Source organism: Neofelis nebulosa, chromosome 5 (assembly GCF_028018385.1).
Source record: "Neofelis nebulosa isolate mNeoNeb1 chromosome 5, mNeoNeb1.pri, whole genome shotgun sequence".
NCBI classification, from domain to species: domain Eukaryota; kingdom Metazoa; phylum Chordata; class Mammalia; order Carnivora; family Felidae; genus Neofelis; species Neofelis nebulosa.
The window spans coordinates 75,852,792-75,877,453 of record NC_080786.1 but is presented as its reverse complement, the minus strand read 5'-3'; the positions used below and the strand labels follow the sequence as shown (position 1 = coordinate 75,877,453).

The 24,662-nt window shown below is 44.2% G+C and overlaps 1 protein-coding gene across 5 annotated transcripts in view; it reads left to right on the top strand.

Moving 5' to 3' along the window:
• The window catches only part of ABCC5 (ATP binding cassette subfamily C member 5), an 80,345-nt gene that overhangs the window by 29,141 nt on the left and 26,542 nt on the right, over positions 1 to 24,662 (top strand). For 3 of the 5 annotated variants that reach the window (XM_058730645.1, XM_058730644.1, XM_058730647.1), the window contains exons 6-17: positions 611 to 844; positions 1,005 to 1,178; positions 1,952 to 2,099; positions 5,276 to 5,424; positions 5,818 to 5,925; positions 9,748 to 10,104; positions 13,111 to 13,182; positions 15,339 to 15,463; positions 15,584 to 15,656; positions 18,562 to 18,765; positions 19,620 to 19,763; positions 22,104 to 22,206. In XM_058730645.1, the coding sequence (XP_058586628.1) occupies positions 611 to 844; positions 1,005 to 1,178; positions 1,952 to 2,099; positions 5,276 to 5,424; positions 5,818 to 5,925; positions 9,748 to 10,104; positions 13,111 to 13,182; positions 15,339 to 15,463; positions 15,584 to 15,656; positions 18,562 to 18,765; positions 19,620 to 19,763; positions 22,104 to 22,206 (1,891 nt within the window). Of the gene's footprint in view, positions 1 to 29; positions 166 to 610; positions 845 to 1,004; positions 1,179 to 1,951; positions 2,100 to 5,275; positions 5,425 to 5,817; positions 5,926 to 9,747; positions 10,105 to 13,110; positions 13,183 to 15,338; positions 15,464 to 15,583; positions 15,657 to 18,561; positions 18,766 to 19,619; positions 19,764 to 22,103; positions 22,207 to 24,662 lie in introns of those variants that run through there. The other 2 variants (XM_058730648.1, XM_058730649.1) reach the window with 2 other exon arrangements.

The following is a 24,662-nucleotide window of genomic DNA, read 5'->3' as shown; positions in this document are numbered from 1 at the left end:
TTTTGTTTTTGGGAGGGAGTGGGGAGTGGGGAGGGTCCGTGGGAGGGTTTCTGGATTTTGGATAGTCTGCTTTGTTTGCTGTCTTCTGTACTATTAAACTGCCGATGTTTATTTTCAGGAATGTTTTGCAAATGCACTTCTCACTCTTCCCCAGTCCAACTGTAGGTACACTGTTCCTTTTTATCAAATAAGCACGTTTGAAACGATCCAAAAAAAAAAAAAAAAAAAAGGTCTTAATTTCATTTAAAGAAATGTATCAGTGTGTGGAGATACTGGAGTAAGGTCAAATAGATACTTTTTAATGACCGTGTGTTTAGAATTAATTTCAGCTCATGGACAGGTTTATGTTACATTAGAAAGAGTAACGGTTTTGGTGGTGTCCTGAAGGAAGAAAATTTCAGATTAGACGTACCTCCTGCGAAATGCCCTGAGTAAATACCCGCAGGCCACGTAGTCCATAAGATTTGGTCCTTCAAGGTCTTTCTCTGCTTATGTACATACGTACCACTGCACAGTGGAGCTGCTTCCTCTTTCTAACTTAACATAAAACTGTGGCGTGATGTGTGGGTGCTGTGGAGATGTTGACAGTGGGGTGTGTTTCTCCCTGTAGGCCTTCGTGGTGAAACACCTCTTGGAATACACCCAGGTCACAGACTCTAACCTCCGGTACAGCTTGCTCTTAGTCCTGGGCCTCCTCCTGACGGAAGTCGTGCGCTCCTGGTCACTTGCACTGACTTGGGCATTGAATTACCGAACTGGCGTCCGCTTGCGAGGGGCCATCCTAACCATGGCATTTAAGAAGATCCTTAAGTTAAAGAACATTAAAGAGAAGTCCGTGGGGGAGGTGAGTACAGGGTGTTTGCTTCAGGGCAGAGGGAAAGCTCCCAGCTTGAGCTCTTTCTTTCCGTTGGATCTCTGCTTTGTCCTGCCTCTTCCTCCTGAGACGAGTGGCTGAGTGGCCAGCATCCTCGCGGGGTCCTCTCACTGCTCTCTATGTCTCGTAGCTCATCAACATGTGCTCCAATGACGGGCAGAGGATGTTTGAGGCAGCCGCCGTTGGCAGCTTGTTGGCTGGAGGACCCATTGTTGCCATCTTAGGCATGATTTATAATGTAATTATTCTAGGACCAACAGGCTTCCTAGGATCAGCTGTTTTTATCCTCTTTTACCCAGCAATGGTGAGTACGACTCCTTCCCGTATTTTAGCAGCTTTTCCTTAAAATGAGTTATTTCCATTAGGTTTTATGTAGTAGGCACCACTGAGGCATCACATCTCTGACCGGAAATTTCCTCAAAGCAGGTACCTGGTTTGGAAAACTCTAAGGTGTCACTTGAATAAAGACCGTGGCTCTTAATGAGATTTAAGAAAGATAATCTGGGTGCCTGGGTGGCTCAGTCAATTACGCGTCTGACTCATGGTTTTGGCTCAGGTCATGATCTCACGGTTCTTGAGTTTGAGCCCCCACATCAGGCTTTGCGCTGGCAGTGAGGAGCCTGCTTGGGATTCTCTCTCTCCTTCTCTCTCTGCCCCTCCTCTGCTTCTGCTCTCTCTGTCTTCCTCAAAATAAATAAGCAAACTTAAAAAAAATTACAAAATAAAATAAAAAAGAGAATCTGAGTGGAGGAGGAGGCCTCCAGCTGACACGGGAGTGTTGAGTCTCTTCATCTCGAGTTGATACTAACTGATATGGCTCTTCTGCTTTCCTTTGGTAGCATTCAATATCTGTAATTACCATGAGAACAAATACTTGTCTTAACTTCCTTCCAAAGATGTAAGAATTAAATAATATTTTATTCTAATTTAATAGACCACTTTTATTAAAAAGCAGTACACCTACCTGATGCTCATTTTATTTATAATAATCTTGAGCAGATTTATTTCCCAGAAAGGCTGGACGGTTCTTAAGTTTGAATAAGCCCTGACTTGGCACAACATTGCTTTTCCTTTCAGATGTTTGTATCCCGGATCACTGCATATTTCAGGAGAAAATGTGTGACCACCACTGATGAACGTGTCCAGAAGATGAATGAAGTCCTCACTTACATTAAATTTATCAAAATGTATGCCTGGGTCAAAGCATTTTCTCAAATTGTACAAAGTGAGTTTAAAATTTTATATGTGTGTTTGGTAGAAGGGCTTTAGTGTCTTAGCTTCCTGAGCACATTAGCTGCTAGGAATCCTAATGTCATAGGATCATGATATCTTATATTCTTATAATATCTTATGATCTTATATTCAAAGGGATCTTAGAGACTTGAACCCATAATCTCTTCTTACACAGGAGGAAATTAAGACCAGAAAATTGTGATTTTTCCCAAGATAACTAAGCTAGTTATGAGTAATTCATTCAGTTTCAAAGCTGCCTATCTATACTGTCATCCTGCCCATTATTTTGTGGCCTAGCCATGAAGACATTACAGAAAACAGTATCAAGTGGCTATTGAGGGCTTCGCCCTCCCCTCCCCACCACACGTGCATGTACACCACAGGTAGTAAGTGAAGTGTAAGATCCTGGGGGAGCAGGAGAAGTGCTGGGCAGGGGGTCAGGACAGCGGGGATCTGGGTCTAGCTCAGCTCCTCACTCATCGTGGTTTTTGGTTTGTTGTTTTATTTTTATCTTTTCAAACAATTGACTTATGTTAAGTCACAAGGCCTGTCCTGGCCCTATCCTGGTTATCATGATCAGTAAATTCAACGCAGACAGAGACTTGTCTAATATTTAAATGCCAAATGATGGACCTTAAAAAAGATGATCTTTAGGGGTGCCTGGGTGGGTTAGGCACCAGGGGTGCCTGGGTGGGTTAGTGGGTTAACTAATGAGTTAGTTAAGCATCTAACTTCTGCTCAGGTCATGATCTCACAATTCATGAGTTCGAGCCCCACTTCGGGCCATGTGCTGACAGCGCAGAGCCTGCTTGGGATTCTTTCTCTCCCTCTCTCTCTGCCCTTCTCCTACTTGTGAGTGCTCTCTCTCAAAATAATAAACTTTTTAAAAAAGGTGACATTTAAGAAGGATATATTTAAAGGCACTTTGGAGTTGAAAAAAGAAGATGTATTTACATTTAAACTTAATTTAAGTATAAAAAATGTGGGCTGTTAATTGACCATCACCTCATAGTGAGCTAACCTGAATACATTACAGTTACAAAAGTTAATGCAATTTTAGGTTGAATAGAAATACAGTGTTCAGAGCAAGGAAGCTATTTTAGTTTTATTGCTTGGTTTCTCGATTAAATCTTCAGGAACATTGTGTCCAGTTCACACGCTTATTTATCAGTGGTCATCAGGAGGAGGTGGCCACTCAGAGGTGTCCAGCAGTGGGTTAGACAGCTTTGTTAAGTAGTGAATTCATTGCCAATAGAATGGAATAAATGGATGCTAACTGGATATCTGCCAAGCATGTTTTAGGCAAGGTGACTGTCCACGGTCCTTTCTGGCTCTCTCACTCTGTGGTTTCATAATTTTATTTCTGAGACTCCACTCTTTCTTCAGCCCCTGACTCTGGTGTCTTTACCTGTGTGTGTTAGTTTGAAAAGAGCATTCTTGCTCATTATGGACTTAGGCAAGTTATACAGTAAATGTGAAAGCAATGAGTTAGATTTGTAAAAATATGACTTAGGAGCTAGCTCTGAGGATAGTTCGCAATGTCTTGGGCAGTGGTAATACCTTTAAGGTCAGTGCAAAGCTTCTCAGAATTGCTTATATGTTTAAAAAAAATAGGGGTGGGGGCGCCTGGGTGGCTCAGTCGGTTGGGCGTCCGACTTCGGCCCGGGTCACGATCTCGTGGTCCGTGAGTTCGAGCCCCGTGTCGGGCTCTGGGCTGATGGCTCAGAGCCTAGAGCCTGCTTCCGATTCTGTGTCTCCCTCTCTCTCTGCCCCTTCCCTGTTCATGCACTCTCTCTGTCTCAAAAATAAATGAACGTTAAAAAAAAAAAAAATAGGGGTGCCTGGGTGGCTAAGTTGGTTAAGCATCCTACTCTTGATTTCAGCTCAGGTCTTGATCTCACGTCTCATGGGATTGAGCCCTGAGTCGAGCTCCATGCTGACAGCATGGAGCCTACTTGGGATTCTTTCTTTTCCCGTGTCACTCTACCCCTCCCCTGCTCGCATGCATGCACACTTTCTCCCTCTCTCTCTCTGTCTCAAAAATAAACATTAAAAAACCCTGCATACACAAAACGCACCACCTTGTTGTCATACTTCCTATTCCGTGGTCTTCAGTACTCTAGGGTTGCTCTGTTAATAAAGGTCGCAGTTTTGCAAATATTTAAGAAAAATCATTCTGCCTACCAAAGTTGTATTTCACTCACTTTCTCTCAATCATCCTCACTGCTTTTTGTGTGAAAGCCTTTACCCAGCACTGACATACAGTAGGCACTGTGGTAAATCTGAGTTCTTTTTTAATTCTCCATTACTGTGGTAGTCTTTTCTGTAATTACCTGGGCAGGAAATAAACAACAAGCAGGTAAGGAAACAAAACTGCTGATTGCAGATGCAGTTACTCTGCTCATTCCTTTTAGATGTAAGATGTTTGCAAGAAAAATCAGACTAAGGCAGAAGATGATCACTGCACTGATATGTAGGGACTGCTTTCTGTTAGATTTGTTCCTATGACTTGATCCCACTTCAGGCTTGTATACCAGCATTAATGGTAATAATTGATAGTCACATTGACCTAGGTTTTTATATTATAGGTGTTAAAGAGTTGGGTTTTTTTTTTAATGCTTATTTATTTATTTATTTTTAAATGTTTATTTATTTTTGAAAGAGAGAGACAGAGCACAAGCAGGGGAGAGGCAGAGAGAGAGGGAGGAAGACACAGAATCCGAAGCAGGTTCCAGCCTCTGAGCTGTCAGCCCAGAGCCCAACGTGGGGCTCAGACCCACAGACTGTGAGATCATGATCTGAGCCAAAGTCAGATGCTCAACTGACTGAGCCAGCCAGCCACTCCTTAATGCTTATTTATTTTTGAGAGAGAGGGAGAGAGAGAGCGCGCTCATGTGCATGCTGGTGGGGGAGGGGCAAGGAGAGAGGTGGGCAGAGGATCCGAAGCAGGCTCTGCCCAGACAGTAGACAACCCGATGCAGGTCTCGAGCTCATGAACGAACCATGAGACCGTGACCTCAGCGAAAGTTAGACACTTAACCAACTGAGCCACCCAGGCACTCCAAAGAGTTGTTTTAAAACCTGTGTGACTGAAGACCTACCAAGTCTTTGGCGACAGAGGAGCAAATTGGCTTGCTTTTCAGCAATTGGCTTGCTTTTTATTCTTAGAAATCCGAGAGGAGGAACGTCGGATATTGGAAAAAGCTGGATACTTTCAGAGCATCACTGTTGGTGTAGCTCCCATTGTGATGGTGATTGCCAGCGTGGTGACATTCTCTGTTCACATGACCCTTGGCTTTGACCTGACGGCAGCACAGGTCGGTGAGCCCTCAGGGCTTGGGAAAATTTTAGATATACCACATATAGAGATACTCTGGTCCTCTTGTTTCTGGATTTGGAGGTGCCCCCAATGATCAGAAGGTATTTTTTCTTTTATGTGATTAAGCTGAGAAGTAAGAAGAGTAAAGACTCAGGTCTAAGCACAAATAAAGTTGTGGGTTATTTTTAAGTCAACCCAACTTCAGATTTAATTGTGAAAATACAGATCATCCTTTGGTTCAGATTTACTGAGAATTTTAATTGAAGGTCTCATAAAAGCTCTACCTTTAAAAAAAGCATATGTGACTCATACCAACTTGACAGTCAAGTTTCAGCCTCCTTTAAACCTGAAAGGAAAGCGATGATGTTTTGTTATTTTTTCCTATTTTCAGGCTTTCACAGTGGTGACCGTCTTCAATTCCATGACTTTTGCTTTGAAAGTAACACCATTCTCTGTAAAATCCCTCTCGGAAGCATCGGTTGCTGTTGACAGATTTAAGGTGAGTGGCTCCCTTCCCCTCCTCCATGTCAGGAGCCATCCCTGGCAAAGCTCACTGCTGCCTTTATTCCAATGGGCCACACAAGGCTGGCTGCACTTGGTTTTTCACCTTTTGGCAAGTTGGTAAGAAAGAGGGTAGTGGAGGAGAGTGAATTAAAGGACGAGATTAGTTACCTTGTGAACGTGAAATTTACCTCTTATTGATGACCCACCTAGTTCTGGGCTCCCAGGATTTGTGTTCCCCTTCAGAGCTGAGCCTTTCTTCCCGGCCCTTCTATGGGTATATGTCGTAACTTCCTAGGCCTTTCAGTGATTCATACCTGGAAGATCAGAAATGTTATGTGACTGTCAGCTTTTCTTCACCTCAGTCTAGCGTCTGCCTCTACCAAAATGCTGTTGTCATTTTGTTTGGTCAATACGCTAAGCCTTTTTTTGATACTTTTTTTCCCTGCCCTATAGTTGCCACTCATGATGCAGGGAATGCAGTGATATGGGAATAGTCATAAAATGAGACCACGTTGCAAAGTGCAACTAAGGAGATAGCAGGGTTTTTCTGGGGGTGGTTAGTTGATCATGCCTCAGTTGTGTTCTTTGTGCCTTCAGAATAATACAAAGAGATGAGATATGTTGAGGAGGGTAGAGGGATATTTGAAAATCATGGTTAATACTTTTTAAAAAAGGAACAGCACCTGTGTGGGCTGCAATTCCTTGACAATGCCCCTGTGTGGAGTAGCTTCTGGACTCCTGCTAAGCCTTCTTGGCTAGTGAGAACAATGCAAAAGCAATGTTTGTTGCTTGAAGGTTTGAGGCTCAGATGTTTGAGGCATTGATATCCTCACCTTAGATATTCAGGAGAAAACAAATTTGGAATGATGGAGAATATGAAGAATGGAATATAGCTTTCTGTGATTTATTTATATCCTATTTGTTTACAGTTAACAAGGCGAATTTTGTTTGGGCAAGAAAGCCAGTCCTCAAGAATGCATCCCCAGCTCTGTGCCCTCCCTCATTCCAGCCTGGCTGCTAGAAGGCTAAGAGCCAGAGCTATATAAAAGAAATGGTCTAATTATTATCAGAGCTTTATTTTGCCCAATCTACAGTATCTAGTCTTGGAAGAAAGTAAATGTTTTGACCATAAGTTTGTCCCTCTGTCCTTGTTAGTGAATGGATTTGGTAGCATCTTGGATGAAAGAATAAGAGTTTATAGTATAGGTTTGTCCTCCCCGTGTTTTTCAAGAGCTTTCTTGTCTTCATTTACTGGTGAAGACTTGGTATTAGCAGGTGGCTTTTCACATCATAGCTCCTTCCTCTATCCAGGGAACTTCAGAGTTAATAATAGAAGCAAAATCACTCACAGCTGTATTATATGCCCCATGAGACTTCAGTTCCATTCTGTCTTATTCTTCTTAGCAGTCTCCTCCAGCCCCTCCTCTCTCTCACCCTCCCCTTTCCCCTCCTTCTCCTCCTTCCAGGAGGATGATAACATGTAGAAAGGCAGTAAGAAGCCACCCTGTGACTTTTCTGATAAGATAGTCATCAGTATAGGGTTGCCAGTTTTAGCAAATGAAAAGACAAGACACCCAGTTAGTTAATAACTGCATGGGACATGCTTATACTATAAAATTACTCAATGGTTGTATAGAGTCAAAATTTAACGAGGTGTCCTATATTTTTTCTGGCGACCCTCTGTCCCCTCTTCTGCTCAATAGATACATTCTGAGTGAATGAGGGTTGTGTTTTGATACTGTCCTATGGTAAAGTTGAGGTTTATGGGTTTGGTGTTTTGGGTTTTTTTTTAAATGTTTATTTATTTATTTTGAGAGAGAGCACATGTGCAAGGGAGGGGCAGAGGGAGAAGGAGAGAATCCCAAGCAGGCTCCGCACCAGCAGCACAGACCCCAACACCAGGTTTGATCTCATGAACTGTGAGATCATGACCTGAGCTGAAATCAAGAGTCAGACGTTCAACTGACTGAGCCACCCAGGCACCCTGAGGTTTATGGTTTATGTACCTCTAAGAGTCTGTTGTTCTGGAAGGTGCCAGTTCAGATAGACATAAATTCAAGTGTTATAAGGCCCTTGTGTGCCTCAGCATGTCTCAGGAGGAGGCAGGCTGCAGGGAGCCCATGGGAAGGAAATGTGGGGAAGGAGCTGTGCAAACTAGAGGCAAAGGCTTATTTTTTTAATCGTCCTTTGAGGCCTGAAAGAGCCTTTTAATATTTCCTTAGGGGAGAGCAATGGTGGGAGATCTGTCAGCATATGGGTGTACTCTGTGAAGGTGGTCAAGATATTTGGCATGTTGTTCTTAGTTCAGTCTTTCTAGAAGGCTCTGAACAAATGAAACCAACAGCTGTTTTTGGAAATTAAACCTAAGGTTGATCAAGAGTGAAGACTATCGAGGATATTTAGAACCATGACACTTCTGGGAAGATTGGAGATTAGGAATGTATAGGAGGTGTTGGAATCAAAGGAAGGAAAAGAGGAAGCTACACGTTTAAGATCCAGGGGAAAGGGCTCACTCTAAGGGAAGGGGATTATATGTTACATTTAATAACACCGGCAAAAGGGTGCCTGGGTAGCTCGGTCAATTAAGCATCTGACTCTTGATTTCAGCTCAGTTCATATGATCTCACAGCTTTGTGAGTTTGACCCTGCGTCGAGCTCTGTGCTGACAGTGTGGAGCCTGCTTGGGATTCTCCCTCTCTCTCTGCCCCTCCCCCCACTCTTTCTCTGTCTCTTTCAAAATAAATTAATTAATTAAAAAAAATACCCACAAACTTTAAAATAGTTGGGGGTTCTCAGTAAATAAGCAGAATCCTGACCCTGAAAGTCACCTTTTTCTCTAAAGGTGCTTTCTTTCTTTGTAATGTTTAACCTTTTTTTATTAAAAAAATTATTTTTATCGTATTGGAAATCCAACTGGGATAGCATTCTGTGATCTCCAGTTTAAGAGAGCTGTCAGAAGTGGATTCAAAATCACGGGCACATATAAGGTTTATTGCAGTTAGTATTTTGAATCTAATTTCAGAAACACTCAGCTTTTCAATCATTCCTCTTTTCTTCCCCTAGCATAACTCAGAGGGTCTCTGGGAATAAGTGGGAGGAAAATCTTGTTGTTTCCCAAGGATGTTTCTGAGGGAGGAGATAGCCTTCACTTCCTCCCAAGTCTGTTCCTTTGGTTGTTTGAATCCTCTCAAGTTTCTAGGCAGGATTTTGAAGACATGAGAACTTGTTGCCAAGAAGAGGCATTCTGCCTGTGATATAGGCTTAGGTACTCCCTTCCGACCCATCAAGCTAGGCGTGGTCGTGATCTCAGCTCCCTCTTCCCGCCAGACATGAGCCATGTTGTAGGTGAGGGAAGAACATAGGCTTTGAGGTTCCACAGGAGTGTTCTGGAAGGGAAACAGAGTGATGAGGGTCTGTCTGTTCAGGAGAGAAGCATGCCCTTTGGTTTTTCTGCTTGCATTTTACTACCTGCTGTTTGGCAAGTCATGGGTGAGAACAAGGGGCTGTAGACAGGTTAGTTAATTGTGCTTTGGCCACGATAGATTGGTAGAAAGGAAAAGGTAGGTTAGGATGTGATTGGCAGTGTGGAGCGCTGGGCCATTGAGACGGCTGCTGTCCCTTCTGAGGGTGTCCCCACACCCCTGTGACCTCTCGATGGGCCTGAGGCTGGGCTACACTAATGAGCTACCTTTTGCCCTTCAGCTTCCTTCCACTGTATAGCCTGATGTGTTTTGCTACGTGAGTGTGCGCCCTAGGCTTGTCCCCCTGGTCTTGATCCAGTGTCTCATCTTTGCACCTCTCTCACAACTCCTATCAGAGTTTGTTTCTGATGGAAGAGGTTCACATGATAAAGAAAAAACCAGCCAGCCCTCACATCAAGATAGAGGTGAGAAATGCCACCTTGGCATGGGACTCCTCCCACTGCAGTGTCCAGAACTCACCCAAGCTGACCCCCAAAACGAAAAAAGACAAGAGGGCTGCCAGGGGCAAGAAAGAGAAGGTGAGACAGCTGCAGCGCACTGAGCAGCAGGCGGTACTGGCAGAGCAGAAAGGCCACCTCCTCCTGGACAGCGACGAGAGGCCCAGTCCTGAGGAGGAGGAGGGCAAGCACATCCACCTGGGGATCCTCCGCTTGCAGAGGACCCTGTACAACATCGACCTGGAGATCGAAGAGGTAAGCCCTCCGCCTCCCCCGTTCCCCACCTGCACTCCATCCATCTGCAGGTGTCTGCGGGTGTCTCTTCCGGCCAGAGTAGGCAGCTGCTTTCCTTATAGCAAAGTCCTCTGTGGCTGGGGACTCATTTTGAGCTAAAGAGCAAATCTGGCCAGCTCCAACTCTACAAAGGCATATTTAGGCATCTAACAATAGAAATTAATATCAACTGATCTCATGAGATGCTCATTTTACAAGCAAGGAAATGAAGCATTCAAGTGGATTTTCCGAGATCTTGCTCTGAATAGATTCTAGTTGTTAGAGTTGTGTGTGAGCTGTAATAATTATTTCTGGTTATTATAACTCTGGGTGAGCTTCTCATTACCACCAAGCTGTGCATAGCACAGAACCTAGCCCATAGGAAGAATTCTCAGTGCTACTATTAGTGACAAATCTATTGTAATTTTTTATCTATTTGTATACCCTTACGGAAGTATAATTAACAGCCAATGTTAAATTAGTTTCAGGCGTACAACGTATTAATTCTGTAATTGTTTATTTTTAATGTAAATGAAGGACCATTATGGTGTATGATGTCACAGCCCAGGTAGCACAGGACTAGAGTCTCTCAGAGGGGTTCCTGCACAGAGTGGCTGGAACAGACTCCACTTCAGGGCTCTGCAAATACAGTCTATGACTGGTTCCCACCAGCACCATATTGAAGGGTGCACCATTTAGAGGGTCTGAGATGTGTGTGTGTGTGTGTGTGTGTGTGTGTGTGTGTGTGTGTGTACATACATACATATATATACACATACATACATTCATCAGCCATTTTTTTGAGTGCCAGCCTTCTGCCAGACACTGTTGTGGGGCTGGGGCTATAGCAGTGGAAAACCAAACCAACAAAAGTCCCTGTGCTCTTGGAGCTTATGTTTTAGTGGGCAAAGACAGATAATAAACAAGTAAAATATATGGTATGTCAGGTGGTGATAAAGGCTGTGTGAGGAAGATTGTGAATGCTGGGGCCTGGAGTAGGTGTGGTTACGATTTTAACAGCCTGCCTGAGGGAAGGCCTCATTTAAAAACTAATATATGAGCAAAAGGCAGGAGGGAGGTGATGGACTGAGCCATATGGATATCTGGAGGAAGAAGAACATTCCAGGCAGAAGGAACAGAAGCACAAAGGCCCTGAGTCTGCAGTGTACTGAGTGGCACAGGAGAAAATAGTAGATGCTGAGGGCAGAGAGGCAGCTGGGGTGTCTGAGCCTCCTTACAGGATGTTGGCTTTACTCTGAGTGGGAGAGAATCCATTGGAGGCTTTGGAGAAGAATGATAAGATCTGACTCATGTATGAAGAGAAATATTTTAGCCTCTGGAGTCAAAAGAGTATGTAGGGAAACAAGAAAGGAGACCAGTTAACCCAGAAGTGTCTCTTGGACCAGGGGTGGTGGTGAGACTTTACCTACATAACTGGAGGTGGGGAGCAGTGGGTTTTAATGCAGTGTGTATCAAAGTCAGCCACCGACTAACGTATGCTACACAGACCCAGAGATAGACTCTGAGAACAAAAAGCTCCAAGCTCTTGAAAGATATAAACAAGAGCAAGAGATGGTCCTTAGTGAAAACACCTGAAACCACTAGTGTAGTTTATCACTGGAGGCCACTGACATCAGTTCTTTACTTCAGTTAACTCTTGACAACAGACTTCTCATTTAATAATGATTTTGATTAGTGCGGCAGCTCTGTTACATTTCCAAACAGCCCTATTAGAAGATTACTCCTCATATTCAGCTGAAATGTACTCTTCTGCTTTCTTTTGATCTTCATTCTGCCCTTTTAGAGCCCACATTCACATGACAGACCTTTAGCTATTTGGAGAGGGATACCTTAATTCTTCTGGCCCCCCTCTTCAGGGAGGGGAAGGGAAGTTAATGTTTGTCTGCACCCCGGGCGTGCACTTCCTTGTTGATATCTCTGTTTGTCGCCATTTAGTCTTGGGAACAGGGTTTTGTTTGCGTAAACCTAATTGACTTGAGCAGAGATTGAACCTGTGACTTGGTCTCCTCATGACCACTAGGCTGTAATCTTTCAAACTCCATGACAGCGTCAAAAACTTTGTCCAACATACTTTGTCCGAGACGAAGATACTTTGGTTGTACAAAGTCCTTGGTTCTACAAAGTTAACGCCTTTCCTCCAGTTGCTCAAAGCCTAGTGAGAGACAGACGGTGTTAGTGTAAGTAACCAGACGTTGATCACACACTTGGCAGGTTCTAATGGAGCTGGGGTTCACAGTGAGACCTGTCTGCCTCCAGAATCCCTGTTCTTCTACATACCACTCTTCCTTCCTTTGCTGCGAGGCTTGAGCTGATGCAGGGTTGCTAAATAAGTGACCTTTTCAAAATCACCAGTCTGCCCTTGAAAACTTTTAGCACCACCTGTCAAGAGAACTCATTATTTTGCCTGAGGATATTCAGTTCATCACAGGCTTTTTTCCCCCCATTTTTAAGTGAAATTGATGGTATCAATATTCTTCAGATTCTTGGAAATGTTTTGTAGAAAAATGGAAACAACAGTGCACATAGTTTTTATTGAAAATAATTTATAGACCCTAGAGGAAAAAAATCGTATAAAATGAAAATCAGCAAAATAATTTTTTAAGAGTCCTGCCCTTATTTCCAAAAACAACGGCAAAAATAATCAAAAAACATGGGTTGCCAAAAAAAGTAGGAAAGAGGCTGAGCCTTTCTAAAAGTGATGTGGGAGACCGTCATGTGTGCGGCATATTTAATTTTTCTAAAAGGCTTACACATCTGTTACCTCCGTGTATCCCCACAGAAACCCTAGGAAGTAGGTGGCTGACAGGGAGGAAACAGAGGTAAGTGACACGCAGAGTCATCAGGATGATAGTTCCCATATTGCTGGCCTGTCGTTAATGTCTTTTTCCTTGAAGAAATCAGCAGTCCCTAGAGATAAGTGGTCAGTGGTCCTGTAATGACCCTCCTTTCTCTGTGTGCTTTGTGCAGGGTAAACTGGTTGGAATCTGTGGCAGTGTGGGAAGTGGAAAAACCTCTCTCATTTCAGCCATTTTAGGCCAGGTAATATTTTGTTATTGTCCTTGGCATTTTCTGCTTCTTTCTCTGGAATTGGCTTAACAAGAGTCTTGGGGAAAATGAACTACTTTTCTCGAAGAGAGGAAAGGCAGAAACAAAATGAACTCTTGGTCTGCGTTATGCCCCCTGCCCTCACCCCCACATTTCCACCCCTTAACGGTGTTGCATCTGGAAGCGGGCTCAGTGCACGCCTGGCGAATGACTGGTTGATGTCTAGCTGGAGTCCTCTATTTCTCCTGCCTTCTTTTACTCGGCATGTATTTATTAAGTGGCATATAATGCCAGATGGTGTGTTGGGAGATGTCAGATATAAGAGGTGAACAAACCGCATACTGCCCACAAGCTGAAGAAGCTGGGTGGACCAGCCTTACTGGACTCCCTGTCAGAGAGATTGATATCAGGATTTGATCTAGAAGCAAAGCCTCACTCCTTTTTCAACCAACTGTGGAAAGAATTATGCCCTCAAGGAGCTGGTGGTCTAGTTGAGGAGCTATGCCTTCCAGACCCACAAGCATAGCCCAGGGCAGAGAGTGAATGGTTTACAGAGAGGCCAGCCCAGGGCTGTCAGGGGCAAAGGTCATCCAGCTAAGACAAATTATCTTTTACTGTGTTTTAAAACCAAATAATAGGGAAAAAACACAAGGTGCTTCCACCTGCTTTTAATCTTGAATTGAACCAGCTTGATTTACAAGGTTGAGATAAGGATAAACTTGAGCTTATTCTTACCCGCAGGTGGATGAGGTCCAATGAGTCATTTATCCATATTGAGGAGATTAAACTCATGTGAGATGGAGTTGGGGAAGGGTGTTTTGTAGCGTCCAGTTATGGAATATTTTTTCTTGTTGAGTGTCACTGTCACAGTTGTTAGAGCGTGGCTCTCCTCGAGAGCCGTGGTACCTAGTGTGGTCTGAGGAAGGCTGCGTTCACATCATCTGGAATGACAACCCTCTCACCCCTCTGCTGTATGAGACTCTACTGATTGGGCTCAGCCCTTGGTCTTCGTAAAAAGCCAAAACCTCTCCTAGATGTTCTGATAACTTAGGGGTCAGATTTAAGGGTCAATGATGAGAGACACAGAGGAAATGAAGGGGGGAGGGGGCAGTGGTGTTGAGTGGGTGGTGGTTAGGTTGAAAGCAGAGTGGGGCTTTGCTTTTAGACCAAATCTCTGACAGCGATCTCTTTGACAGGGAGGCTGGTAAAGCTGGTGGCCCTGGCTTCTTTGGAGTTGAACTCTGTGTTGGCAGTCTGCAGTGTGGGTGTGGAGTTTCTGCGGTAGACCCTCCGTGGGTTTCGGAACACTTGGGGTGCATAGCGGCGTGCTTACCAGTTTCTGGGCAGTTAATACCACTGTTATGGTCTGTGGTGGGTGCACCTCTCTCCATACACTGTCTGCTAACAGTGTTTGAGAGGACAAGCTTCGATGTGCAGGCTGGCTAATGAACCTTTGTTTCAAGCTATAACATCCCTAACTCAAGACAGATGTCTACTGCCAGTCCCAAAAGGAACCCCGAAAGAGGATAAAATGGATAAATCATATCAATCACTGTGAGTGAAAACACAACTCGAAACACATGGCTCATCATGCAGTGCCTTCGTGTTGAACGAGAGGGTCCATCCTCATCGTATGGATACTCTGCAATACTAGTTCATGTCTAACAAATTTTTTTCCTTTTGGTCCTCATTTTACAGAAGCAGCTGGTTTAGCCAACAGCCTGGAGTAATTAATTTTATAGATGAATTGGCCTGCCCCGGTCTTGAGGCAGGGACTAGCTCTAAATCCTTACAGCATCCTCCCCAGGGGAATTCTGAAAGGACCTTCCACTCTAGTGCTTCCCTTAGTTAAAACAGTTTGCAGTTAGGGAGACAGGATATCGAGTAGCTTATGGGTTGCTGAATGAAGTGTTTGTTCATTCAGGTCATGGGTTATGCTGGGTTCCCATCACACATAAGCAAGGAGAACTTTGATTTTATTTGCTGCTGTAGCTCTCTCTGTGGAACAAAGGTGAGGTCTGGATTTGGGTCCAAAAGCATCCAAGAAGATTGCCAAAACTTTGAACTCCATTGTGCAATGTGGGGGGTTCTGTTGGCTTAGGATGGTGTTTTTGCATCATGATGCCATTGGATGGTGTCTGTCTCCCTAGATGACACTTCTAGAGGGCAGCATTGCAGTCAGTGGAACCTTCGCTTATGTGGCCCAGCAGGCCTGGATCCTCAATGCCACTCTGAGAGACAACATCCTCTTTGGGAAGGAATTTGATGAAGAAAGGCAAGGAATGTTTGGTTTCTCTCATGCTTTCCCATCTTGGCCGTGTGAGACTCAAGGCAGCCCAAGGCAGCAGGCTCTACTCCAAACGTCCCTGATGCTTAGTCTCTTTATGTCCTTCAGATACAACTCTGTGCTCAACAGCTGCTGCCTGAGGCCTGACCTGGCCATTCTTCCCAACAGTGACCTGACTGAGGTACAGGCCTTCTGCCCCTGTTGGGGCAATGTGTTTAACAGAGAGGATTCTGGAAGATGGGTTGCGGGGCTGTGCCAGAACCATCTACTAGTAATGCATCTTAAATGCAGGAGTACCCACACAGGGAGTTTTGCTTTCATTGAAACGTTATGTTAGGAAAGCATGTGTTCCTTAGGGCGGGGTTATCAACACTACTTGTGTTAAACATATACATATTTTATTTTTTATTTTATTATTTTTTTTAATTTTTTTTTTCAACGTTTTTAAATTTATTTTTGGGACAGAGAGAGACAGAACATGAATGGGGGAGGGGCAGAGAGAGAGGGAGACACAGAATCGGAAACAGGCTCCAGGCTCCGAGCCATCAGCCCAGAGCCTGACGCGGGGCTCGAACTCACGGACCGCGAGATCGTGACCTGGCTGAAGTCGGACGCTTAACCGACTGCGCCACCCAGGCGCCCCAAACGTATACATATTTTATATGTCATTTGAATTTTTTCCCTATCTGCATATCATTTTATTTATTTATTTTTTATTTAAATCCAAGTTAGTTAACATATAGTGTAATAATGGTTTCAGGAGTAGAATTTAGTGATTCATCACTTCCATATAACACCTAGTGCTCATCCCCACAAGTGCCCTCCTTAATGCCCATCGCCCATTTAGCCCATCCCCCCACCTAATACCCCGCCAGCAACCCTCAGTTCTCTGTATTTAAGAGTCTCTATGGTTTGTCTCCCTCTCTGTTTTTATCTTAGTTTTGCTTCCCTTCTCCTATGTTCATATGTTGCATTTCTCAAATTCCACTTATGAGTGAAATCATATGATATCTTTCTCTGACTTATTTCGCTCAGCATAATACCCTCTAGTTCCATCCACATTGTTGCAAATGGCAAGATTTCATTCTTTTTGATCACCGAGTAGTATTCCATTGTATATGTATATTATATATACATCTTCTTTACCTGTTCATCAGTCAATGGACATTTGGGCTCTTTCCATATTCTGGGTAGTGCTGCTATAAACATTGGGGTGCATGTGCCCCTTCAAATCAGCATTTTTGTATCTTTTGGATAAATACCTAGTAGTGCAATTGCTGGATTGTGCAATTTTTTGAGGAACCTCCATCCTGTTTTCCAGAGTGGCTGCACCAATTTGCGTTCTCACCAGCACTGCCAAAATGGTTCCCCTTTCTCTGCTTCCTCGCTAACATCTGTTGTTGCCTGGGTTGTTAATTTTAGCCATTCTGTACGTCATACAAATTTTAAACAAAATCCCATTGTTGGTTCAGAGTTCATGTTTTCCACACTATTCATTTAAAAAACCATAAGTCAAGCATGTGCTTGTTGAGCTTCTCTGAACTTCATTCTGCCGACCAGAATCCTGTATATCCTTACTGATATACAGTCTGCAGAGAGCCCTTTTCAATTAGAAAGAAAGAGGCCTTAGCACAAAGGCCTCTTTCTTTGGCTCTCTGCCCTGGAGCAGTTTGCAGAGGTGAGTCTTTGGAACTGGCTTGTGTCCTTCCCTGTTGATATTTGTCTCCTGTGACCTACCCTGGAGGTCTCTGGGGCCTGCACTTTTTTTCATCTGACTTGAGTTAAATCCTTCAAACCAGAATGGTTTCTTTAGTTCAATGGTACTCAAATCTTAGTTCCTGGATTCATAGTGGATCAGCAGCAGCAGTGTTACTGGGAACTTGTTAGCAATGCAGATTCTTACACCTCACCCCACACCTACTGAATCATAGGCGCAGGGTCCAACCATCCGTTTTAACAAGCCCTGCAGGTGACCTGATACATGCTCAAATTTGAAACCTCTGAATTCAATGAATGGTTTTTTAAGTACAGAGCCAGTTACCATTTGACAATTGATTTATTCACATGTTCATGTGCCAGCTACATAGACAGAAACGGCTGGGCACTGGGGATATAAAGCAATAGGAGAATGATCTATACCCTCAAAAAGCTTATAGCTGAGAGGATGAGATACTTGAATAGGCACAAAATAAGTTGATGAAAGAGTCCCCTTTCAAAACTTAAAAAAATTTTTTTAATTAAAAAAAGAAAAAAGTCCCCCCCTTTTTGGGTAGTAGTAGAGAAGAGGGTGGGAGATGTTTCACAGAGGAGAGGATGTCAGAACTGAGCAGATATGGTAACAGAAAAGGCATGACAGTAGTCGTGAGGGTTCAGATACACACACAATTTAAAATGGCTTAAATCCCAGACAGTAGAAGAGAGGGTTGACAGTGGAGCCAGGTGGCAAAGGGCCTGCCTTCTGTGACATGTTTGTTTAGATTTTGTTTCTTAGGGCTCTTGAAAAAGAGATTTTTCTTTTCTTTTAATGTTTATTTATTTTAGTGAGAGAGAGAGACAGAGACAGAGAGTGAGCAGGGGAGGAGTAGAGAGAGAGGGAGACACAGAATTTGAGGCAGTCTCCAGGCTCTGAGCTGTCACCACAGAGCCCAACACGGGTCCTGAACCCACAGACTGTGAGATCATGACCTGAGCTGAAGTCTGACACTTAACTGACCGAGTCACCCAGGCGCCCCTCGAAAGGGAGTTTTAAGCGAGAGTGGGACATGGTCAGCTTTGTGTTTTGGAAAGATCTTTCTGCCCATAGATAATGGATTGGGATGGTATGTCAAGGGGGAGTGTAAAGCCAGAGGTAGTAAGGCTGAGTAGTAACCAGCTGGTTATGGGAGAGGAAGAGTTGTCTTCCTCTGGGCTGGCTTCCCTGGTTCTGGTGTGGGCCCTGGAGGATCAAGAGTTGCAGTTCATCCAGGTGGGGAATTCAGTAGAAGCAGCTGGTATGGATGGAACAGAGGAGCAGTGACTGGGGTGATCACTAAGTAAGGTACTGGACTTGAACTGGAGGTTTCACTATGCTTTCTGGACTCCTGTAGATTGGCGAGCGAGGAGCGAACCTGAGTGGTGGACAGCGCCAAAGGATCAGCCTTGCCCGGGCCTTGTATAGTGACCGGGACATCTACATCCTGGATGATCCCCTCAGTGCCTTAGATGCCCATGTGGGCAACCACATCTTCAACAGTGCTATCCAGAAGCACTTAAAGTCTAAGACAGTTCTATTTGTTACCCACCAGTTACAGGTATGGAGCATTCTTCCTCAGGCTGCCCACCTTGGCTTGGGAAATCAGAAACAGGGAGGTGGGCCTGGTCCAGGTACCTTCACGGGACTCCTTAGAGGTTCCTGGAGTCATCAGTGTTTATTTCCTCAGCAAATAGCTCCTGGCCCAATGTACCAATAAAACTCATTGTACTGGTGTACCAGATGGCCATCTGAATTAGAGATCCTTAGAGCATGTTTGCTTTTGCATGTAAATCAGTAAGTCAAAGGGCTAAGAGGAGTAGGCTAAAACTGGAGTTTGGGTATGAGATAGTTTGGAAAGCTTGTGTTAATATCTATATGCAAGTGGGAACTGTTTAAGGAAAACAAGCTCTTCTCCCTCTGTCATTCCAAGACAAGCAGCCACTTTGGAGAGCAGCTCCAGGATGTTGCCATCTGCTTTGCATATGTCGTCAAGTTTAGAGGGCTAATCCCCCATTCTGCAACAGAAAGTCTGTAATTGTATGCACTTCTGAGTGCAACAAAAGGGTGTGAAGTTTAATGCAAGGCTTATGTGGCTCCATCAACAGATTTATGCCAAAAATGGGAGATGTTTTTTGAACTATGTCACAAGCCACAATAAACTAAAGCAAGGGTTCTCTCGCTCTTGGTACCATTGACATTTGGGCCCAGAGAGCTCCTGGCCTCTATCCACTAGATAGATAACAGCAGTACCCTGCCCCCAGTTGTAGCAACCAGAAAGGTTTCCAGATATTGCCAGATGTCCCCCGAGAGGCTCCATTGCCTCCAGCTAAGAACCTCTGAACTAAGGTATAGGTATTGAATGTATTTGCACAAATCTCAGCAACACTGTGTTGTCCCTGCCTTTGTCCCCAGTACCTGGCTGATTGTGATGAAGTGATCTTCATGAAAGAGGGCTGTATTACAGAAAGAGGCACCCATGAGGAGCTGATGAATTTAAATGGTGATTATGCTACCATTTTTAATAACCTGTTGCTGGGAGAGACACCCCCAGTTGAGGTAAGATTCTCATGGTGTTTGTGTGTGCCTCCTCTTTTCTAGCAAGGGAGACATGACCATAGTGATTGATGGAGAGATCTCAGCTGAACTCAGTGTCTGTCTTATTGGAAGGGGCCCTATTTTCTGGTGACCAGACTGCTGTGCTGGTTCACATACTGTTTCTACTCTAGAAGAGCAGGATTATGTGGCTGGTGAGCCAGTGTCTTCTGCCACTGAGAACTTATTAATAAGGCAATGACAGGGAGAAGGATATATGGGCTCAGTGTTGTTCAGTCATAACTTAGCTTCATAAACACGACCAATCCTGATTGAAGCATTATGGAGCTCCTTTTTAAATAAACAAGAGAGAATAAGGAGTGAGGGAAGAGAAATTAAATATTGCATACATTTGAAAATGATCCGTGGTGCTTTGACTGCTGACTTGGCACTCACTAACTCACACCTACTGTGTCCCAATTACTGGATTAGACACATTATAGATGTCATCCCATTTAGTCATTTTAATAGAGCTCTGTGGCAAAAGGGGATTATCCCCCACTTTTACAGCTGAGGGAATGGAAGATCTGAAAAGTTAAGCAGCTCACTAACAAGGGGGTGATTTGACTCCATGGTGCTGTTTCTGCCTTGCTACCCTGCCTCCTGTGGCAGCACAGAAAGATGGCGGCTTTCCATGGCTTTACTCCGGGCTCCAAGTTAGGCAAACACCAAAGACGTTGTTTTTCCTTCTTACCAACCTGTTCTCATATTGAACTCCTTATTCTGTGGTCTACCTTGGGTCCTGGGGGTGCACTCAGGCTAGCCTAAAAGCAACTTCTTAGCTACCATTTTGATGTCTATGCATGATAAAAGCAGAGTTATTGGGGCCTTTTCTGGGAGTCCTATTTCAGTCTTTGGGTGTCATCCTCTTTGATTTCAGATACAGAACAACTAATTGTTCGTGACCAATGTATTTTAGGCCTCTGGGGATAACTCAAGCATTTCAGAGTGTCACCAGGAACTTCTATAGAGATGCCAGAATCCAGATTTGGATTTTATGATCTCTCCTTATGAGTCTTAGGGTACTTTAGACTCTTCAGAAGTTTTCCTCCTCACTGTAGACATGGAAGGGAAAATGAGAGGGAGAGAAGTTAAAATAGGAAATGTCTGAGGAATAAAAGAATATTGAGAGTCAGTGTATTGCAGCAGAGAGAACATACTTCCAATATGTCACTTAACTTTCCTGAGCTTCGGTTTCCTCATCTTTTTTTTTTCTTCAAGTTTACTTATTATTTTCAGAGAGAGAGAGAGAGAGAGCATACACACAAGCAGGGGAGGTGCAGAGAGAGAGGGATTCCCAAGCAGGCCCCACACTGCCAGCATGGAGCCCGATGTGAGGAGCCCAATGGGGGCTCGAGCTCATGAGCCATGAGATCATGACCTGAGCCAAAACCAAGAGTCAGACGCTTAACCCACTGAGCCACCCAGGTGCCCCTGATGAGTGTTTATATTAAGTCCATTTGTGCCCTATTATGGGCAGTACTTAGGGCTCGCCCTGTGAATGTTGGTTATCACCATGAGTCCGACATCCTCTCCATCCCTGAGGGACTCACATTCTCCTAGGAAAGATCAATGCTCTTATGCTCTTACAGGGGACTGTAATACCAGGTCACATCTACAGCAGCATGCCTGGGAGAACAAGTGCCTGGGAGAACAGGGGAGGGGTGAGCTCTCTTCTGGAGGAGTCTAAGTTGCCTCAGGGAGGATATAAGATTTGAATCCCTCTGAATGGGAACAACTAACTGAGTTGGGATGAGGAAAGAGGCATTCCAAGTGAAGAACCCTTGTGGACAAAGGTCCAGAAGTAGAGAATGGCAGTGTGGTGTGAGGAATGGTATGAAATCCAATGTGGCTGTAGAGTAGAAGCCATGGGAATGGGAGAGAAACATGTAGAGTTAGGCTGGGGCGAGAATATGGAGGTTTTGCAAAATCAGGCTGAGAAGTTTGATTTTATCCTGTAGTAGCAGTGGGAAATGATCAGATCTATGATTTGATTTAGTAATGTGGAGATAAGAGGTGAGAGGAATGGAAATGACCCCAGCCCTAATACTTTGGGCAAGTTGGAGTGGCTGAGAACATTGGGGAGAGCAATGTCAATGGAATGACAAGGGTAGGAACCCAGATCTCAAAGATTGAAGGAGTTGAGGAAGCACAAGAAATCAGAATAGGTGGCCCTTTTGAGAGGTTTTGATGTGTTTCTTCTCAAGATTAGCAGCAGCTTGCCAGATGAATTCTCGAGTATGTCCTATGGACCTTTGTCTGAATGGCTGCCTTGTAACTGGAGACACTTTTTTTTTTTATTAGATTAATTCAAAAAAAGAAACCAGCGGTTCACAGAAGAAATCACAAGACAAGGGTCCTAAAACAGGATCAGTAAAGAAGGAGAAAGCAGCGAAGCCAGAGGAAGGTAACAACCTTTTGTGACCTCTTAGATTTGTCATTAAAGTTTATTAGAAACTTAATACCAAGTAGTGATTCATAATGTTTGACAGCATTGTGTGTTCTAGAGTCTCTGGCCTTTTACCTCTGGAATAACAGTCTTACAGAATATTGGGAGATCATGAGGCGCACCCTCTGTTTGCTTAAACAGACCAAAGCAGTAAGAAGGACCTTTAATCCTCTGCCTCCTCTCTCTGCAGTGTGGGTCAGGTGTCAACAATCAGCTGAGTCATCTTGAGTGAGGAAAAATGGAATAATGGCTAGAGATACACCCTTCCTCCTGCGATTCACCTCTGCTCTTTAGAAGTCAGTGCCAGTCTAGGCAGAGATGTTCCAGCACCAGCAGTGCCTGTATCCTCAGTAGCTCCCTCATTAGAATGATACACTCCTGGCTTTTTCCGACAAGGCTGCAGCTGGGCTGTGGTGAAGAGTTTATAGCGCAGGTTTTTCCTGTTGCACTTTCCCCAGGGGGAGTCCTGGGGAAACAAGTCCTGGGGAGTCTTGTTTTGTTTGTTTGTTTTTTAAATCCTTTATCTTAGCAATAAAACAAACATTGAGAGTTAGGAAAGCTACTTACAATACCTTAGGTCTTTTCTTTCACCTTTGTGAATTTCAAGCTGCGTATCAGTTTACCAAAAAGAAAGGAAAGAAAGGAATGTGTCTGTTTTAAAGCTCTGGTTTTGTTGTGTCATCATGTCACCTAGTGTTCTGAATCCAGGACCTTCCCTGGGTATGCTTGTGCTTTGGCCCTGGCCCGTTTTCACTTCCTTGTTCTTAAAGCTGTGGATGTTTGGTGTTGGGAGTTAACCACCCTGATTTAGTACACTCTGGAGCTTTTCTTCCTTTTCATAAACCATGTATGAGACTTTGAATTGGGGTGTGGTTTAAGTAAGATACCTCTACACAGGAAGCAAACATAGCACAGAAGCCTGAGTTATCTGTTGGTTCCTGCCATAGGCAGTATTAAAAAAAACCCAGAATACCCTTAGGGAACATTTGTTCTCATCTGCAGAGCCCCTGACCTGGTTACTCATAACTCTTCAAGTACTCCAGGCACACGAGGCTTGCTCCAAGATAATTAAACATTGGCCATGATATAGAGGCGCTGGCTTTTTGTAGAGCTGTTTCTCTGTGTTAGTGCACCAGCATCAGTCACCTGATCCCTGGGAGCCGCTAGGAGAGACCCTTGAACTTTTCTCTCCTCCTCAGCCAATCACCATGTCTGAATGAATGTACCTCCTGAAACTCCATCCCCATTGCCACGGCCCTAGTTCTGGCCTTTATCATCTTGTACCTAGAGTATTATAGCTACTTCCTTTTAAATCTGTCCTCCATACAGACAGCTGAGAGATCTAGTTAAAAACAGGAGACCAACTAACTCACTTTCCCTCAGGAAGTCTTTTCAGGAGCCTCCCATTTCAAAGCAGTGTTTCCTAATCCTTGTCCTGATAGGGCACGCGTAGGAAATGCCATTATTTGTACAGGGACAACAGGATGAGGTTGCTTGCTGCCTGGGGCGGCTGATCTGGCCATCCGTAGCCTAGGCAGGAGTCAAATCTCCACACACCTGTAGCCCATTCTCTTGAGAAGTTTTTTTTTTTTAACGTTTATTCATTTTTGAGAGACAGAAACAGAGTGTGAGTGGGGGAGGGGCAGAGACAGAGGGAGACACAGAATCCAAAGCAGGCTCCAGGCTCTGAGCTGTCAGCACAGAGCCCGACACGGGGCTCGAACTCATAGACTGAGAGATCATGACCTGAGCTGAAGTTGGTCACTTAACCGACTAAGCCACCCAGGCACCTGGAGAAATTCTTTTTTTTTTTTTTTTTTTATGTTTATTTATTTTTGAGAGAGAGACAGATATAGAGTACAAGTGGGGGAAGGGAAGAGAGCGAGGGAGACACAGAATCTGAAACAGGCTCCAGGCTCTGAACTATCAGCACAGAGCCGGATGCAGGGATGCTTAACCGACTGAGCCACCCAGGTGCCCTGCTGGGAGAAATTCTTATCTGAGGGATGAATTTCAAATGCCTTTATCCTCTGACCACGGCCTCCCTACTTATCAACCTTATCTCCTGCTACTCTTAGCCGCACTTAATATTCTAGCCTTGCTGATTTGGCTGATTTGGTTGTGCTATTTTCCCACCTCTGGGCCAGTGCCCATCTTTTCCCCACCTGGTCAAACCTGGCATACCTTTTGAGACCATACAGAAAGTCTTCCCTGAAACAGTTTCCCCAAATAGTTTAGGTACACCTGGATGTTCCCATGTTGCCCTGCATATGTCTCTAACATGGCATTTAGCACATTTTATTATAATTATGTGCTTGTTTTATCTTCTGTCCTACCAGGCTGTGGAAGGATCCTCAGCCAGATTTTAAGGGCAGGGACATAGTCTTAATCCTCTTTACTGCTCCAGGGACTCA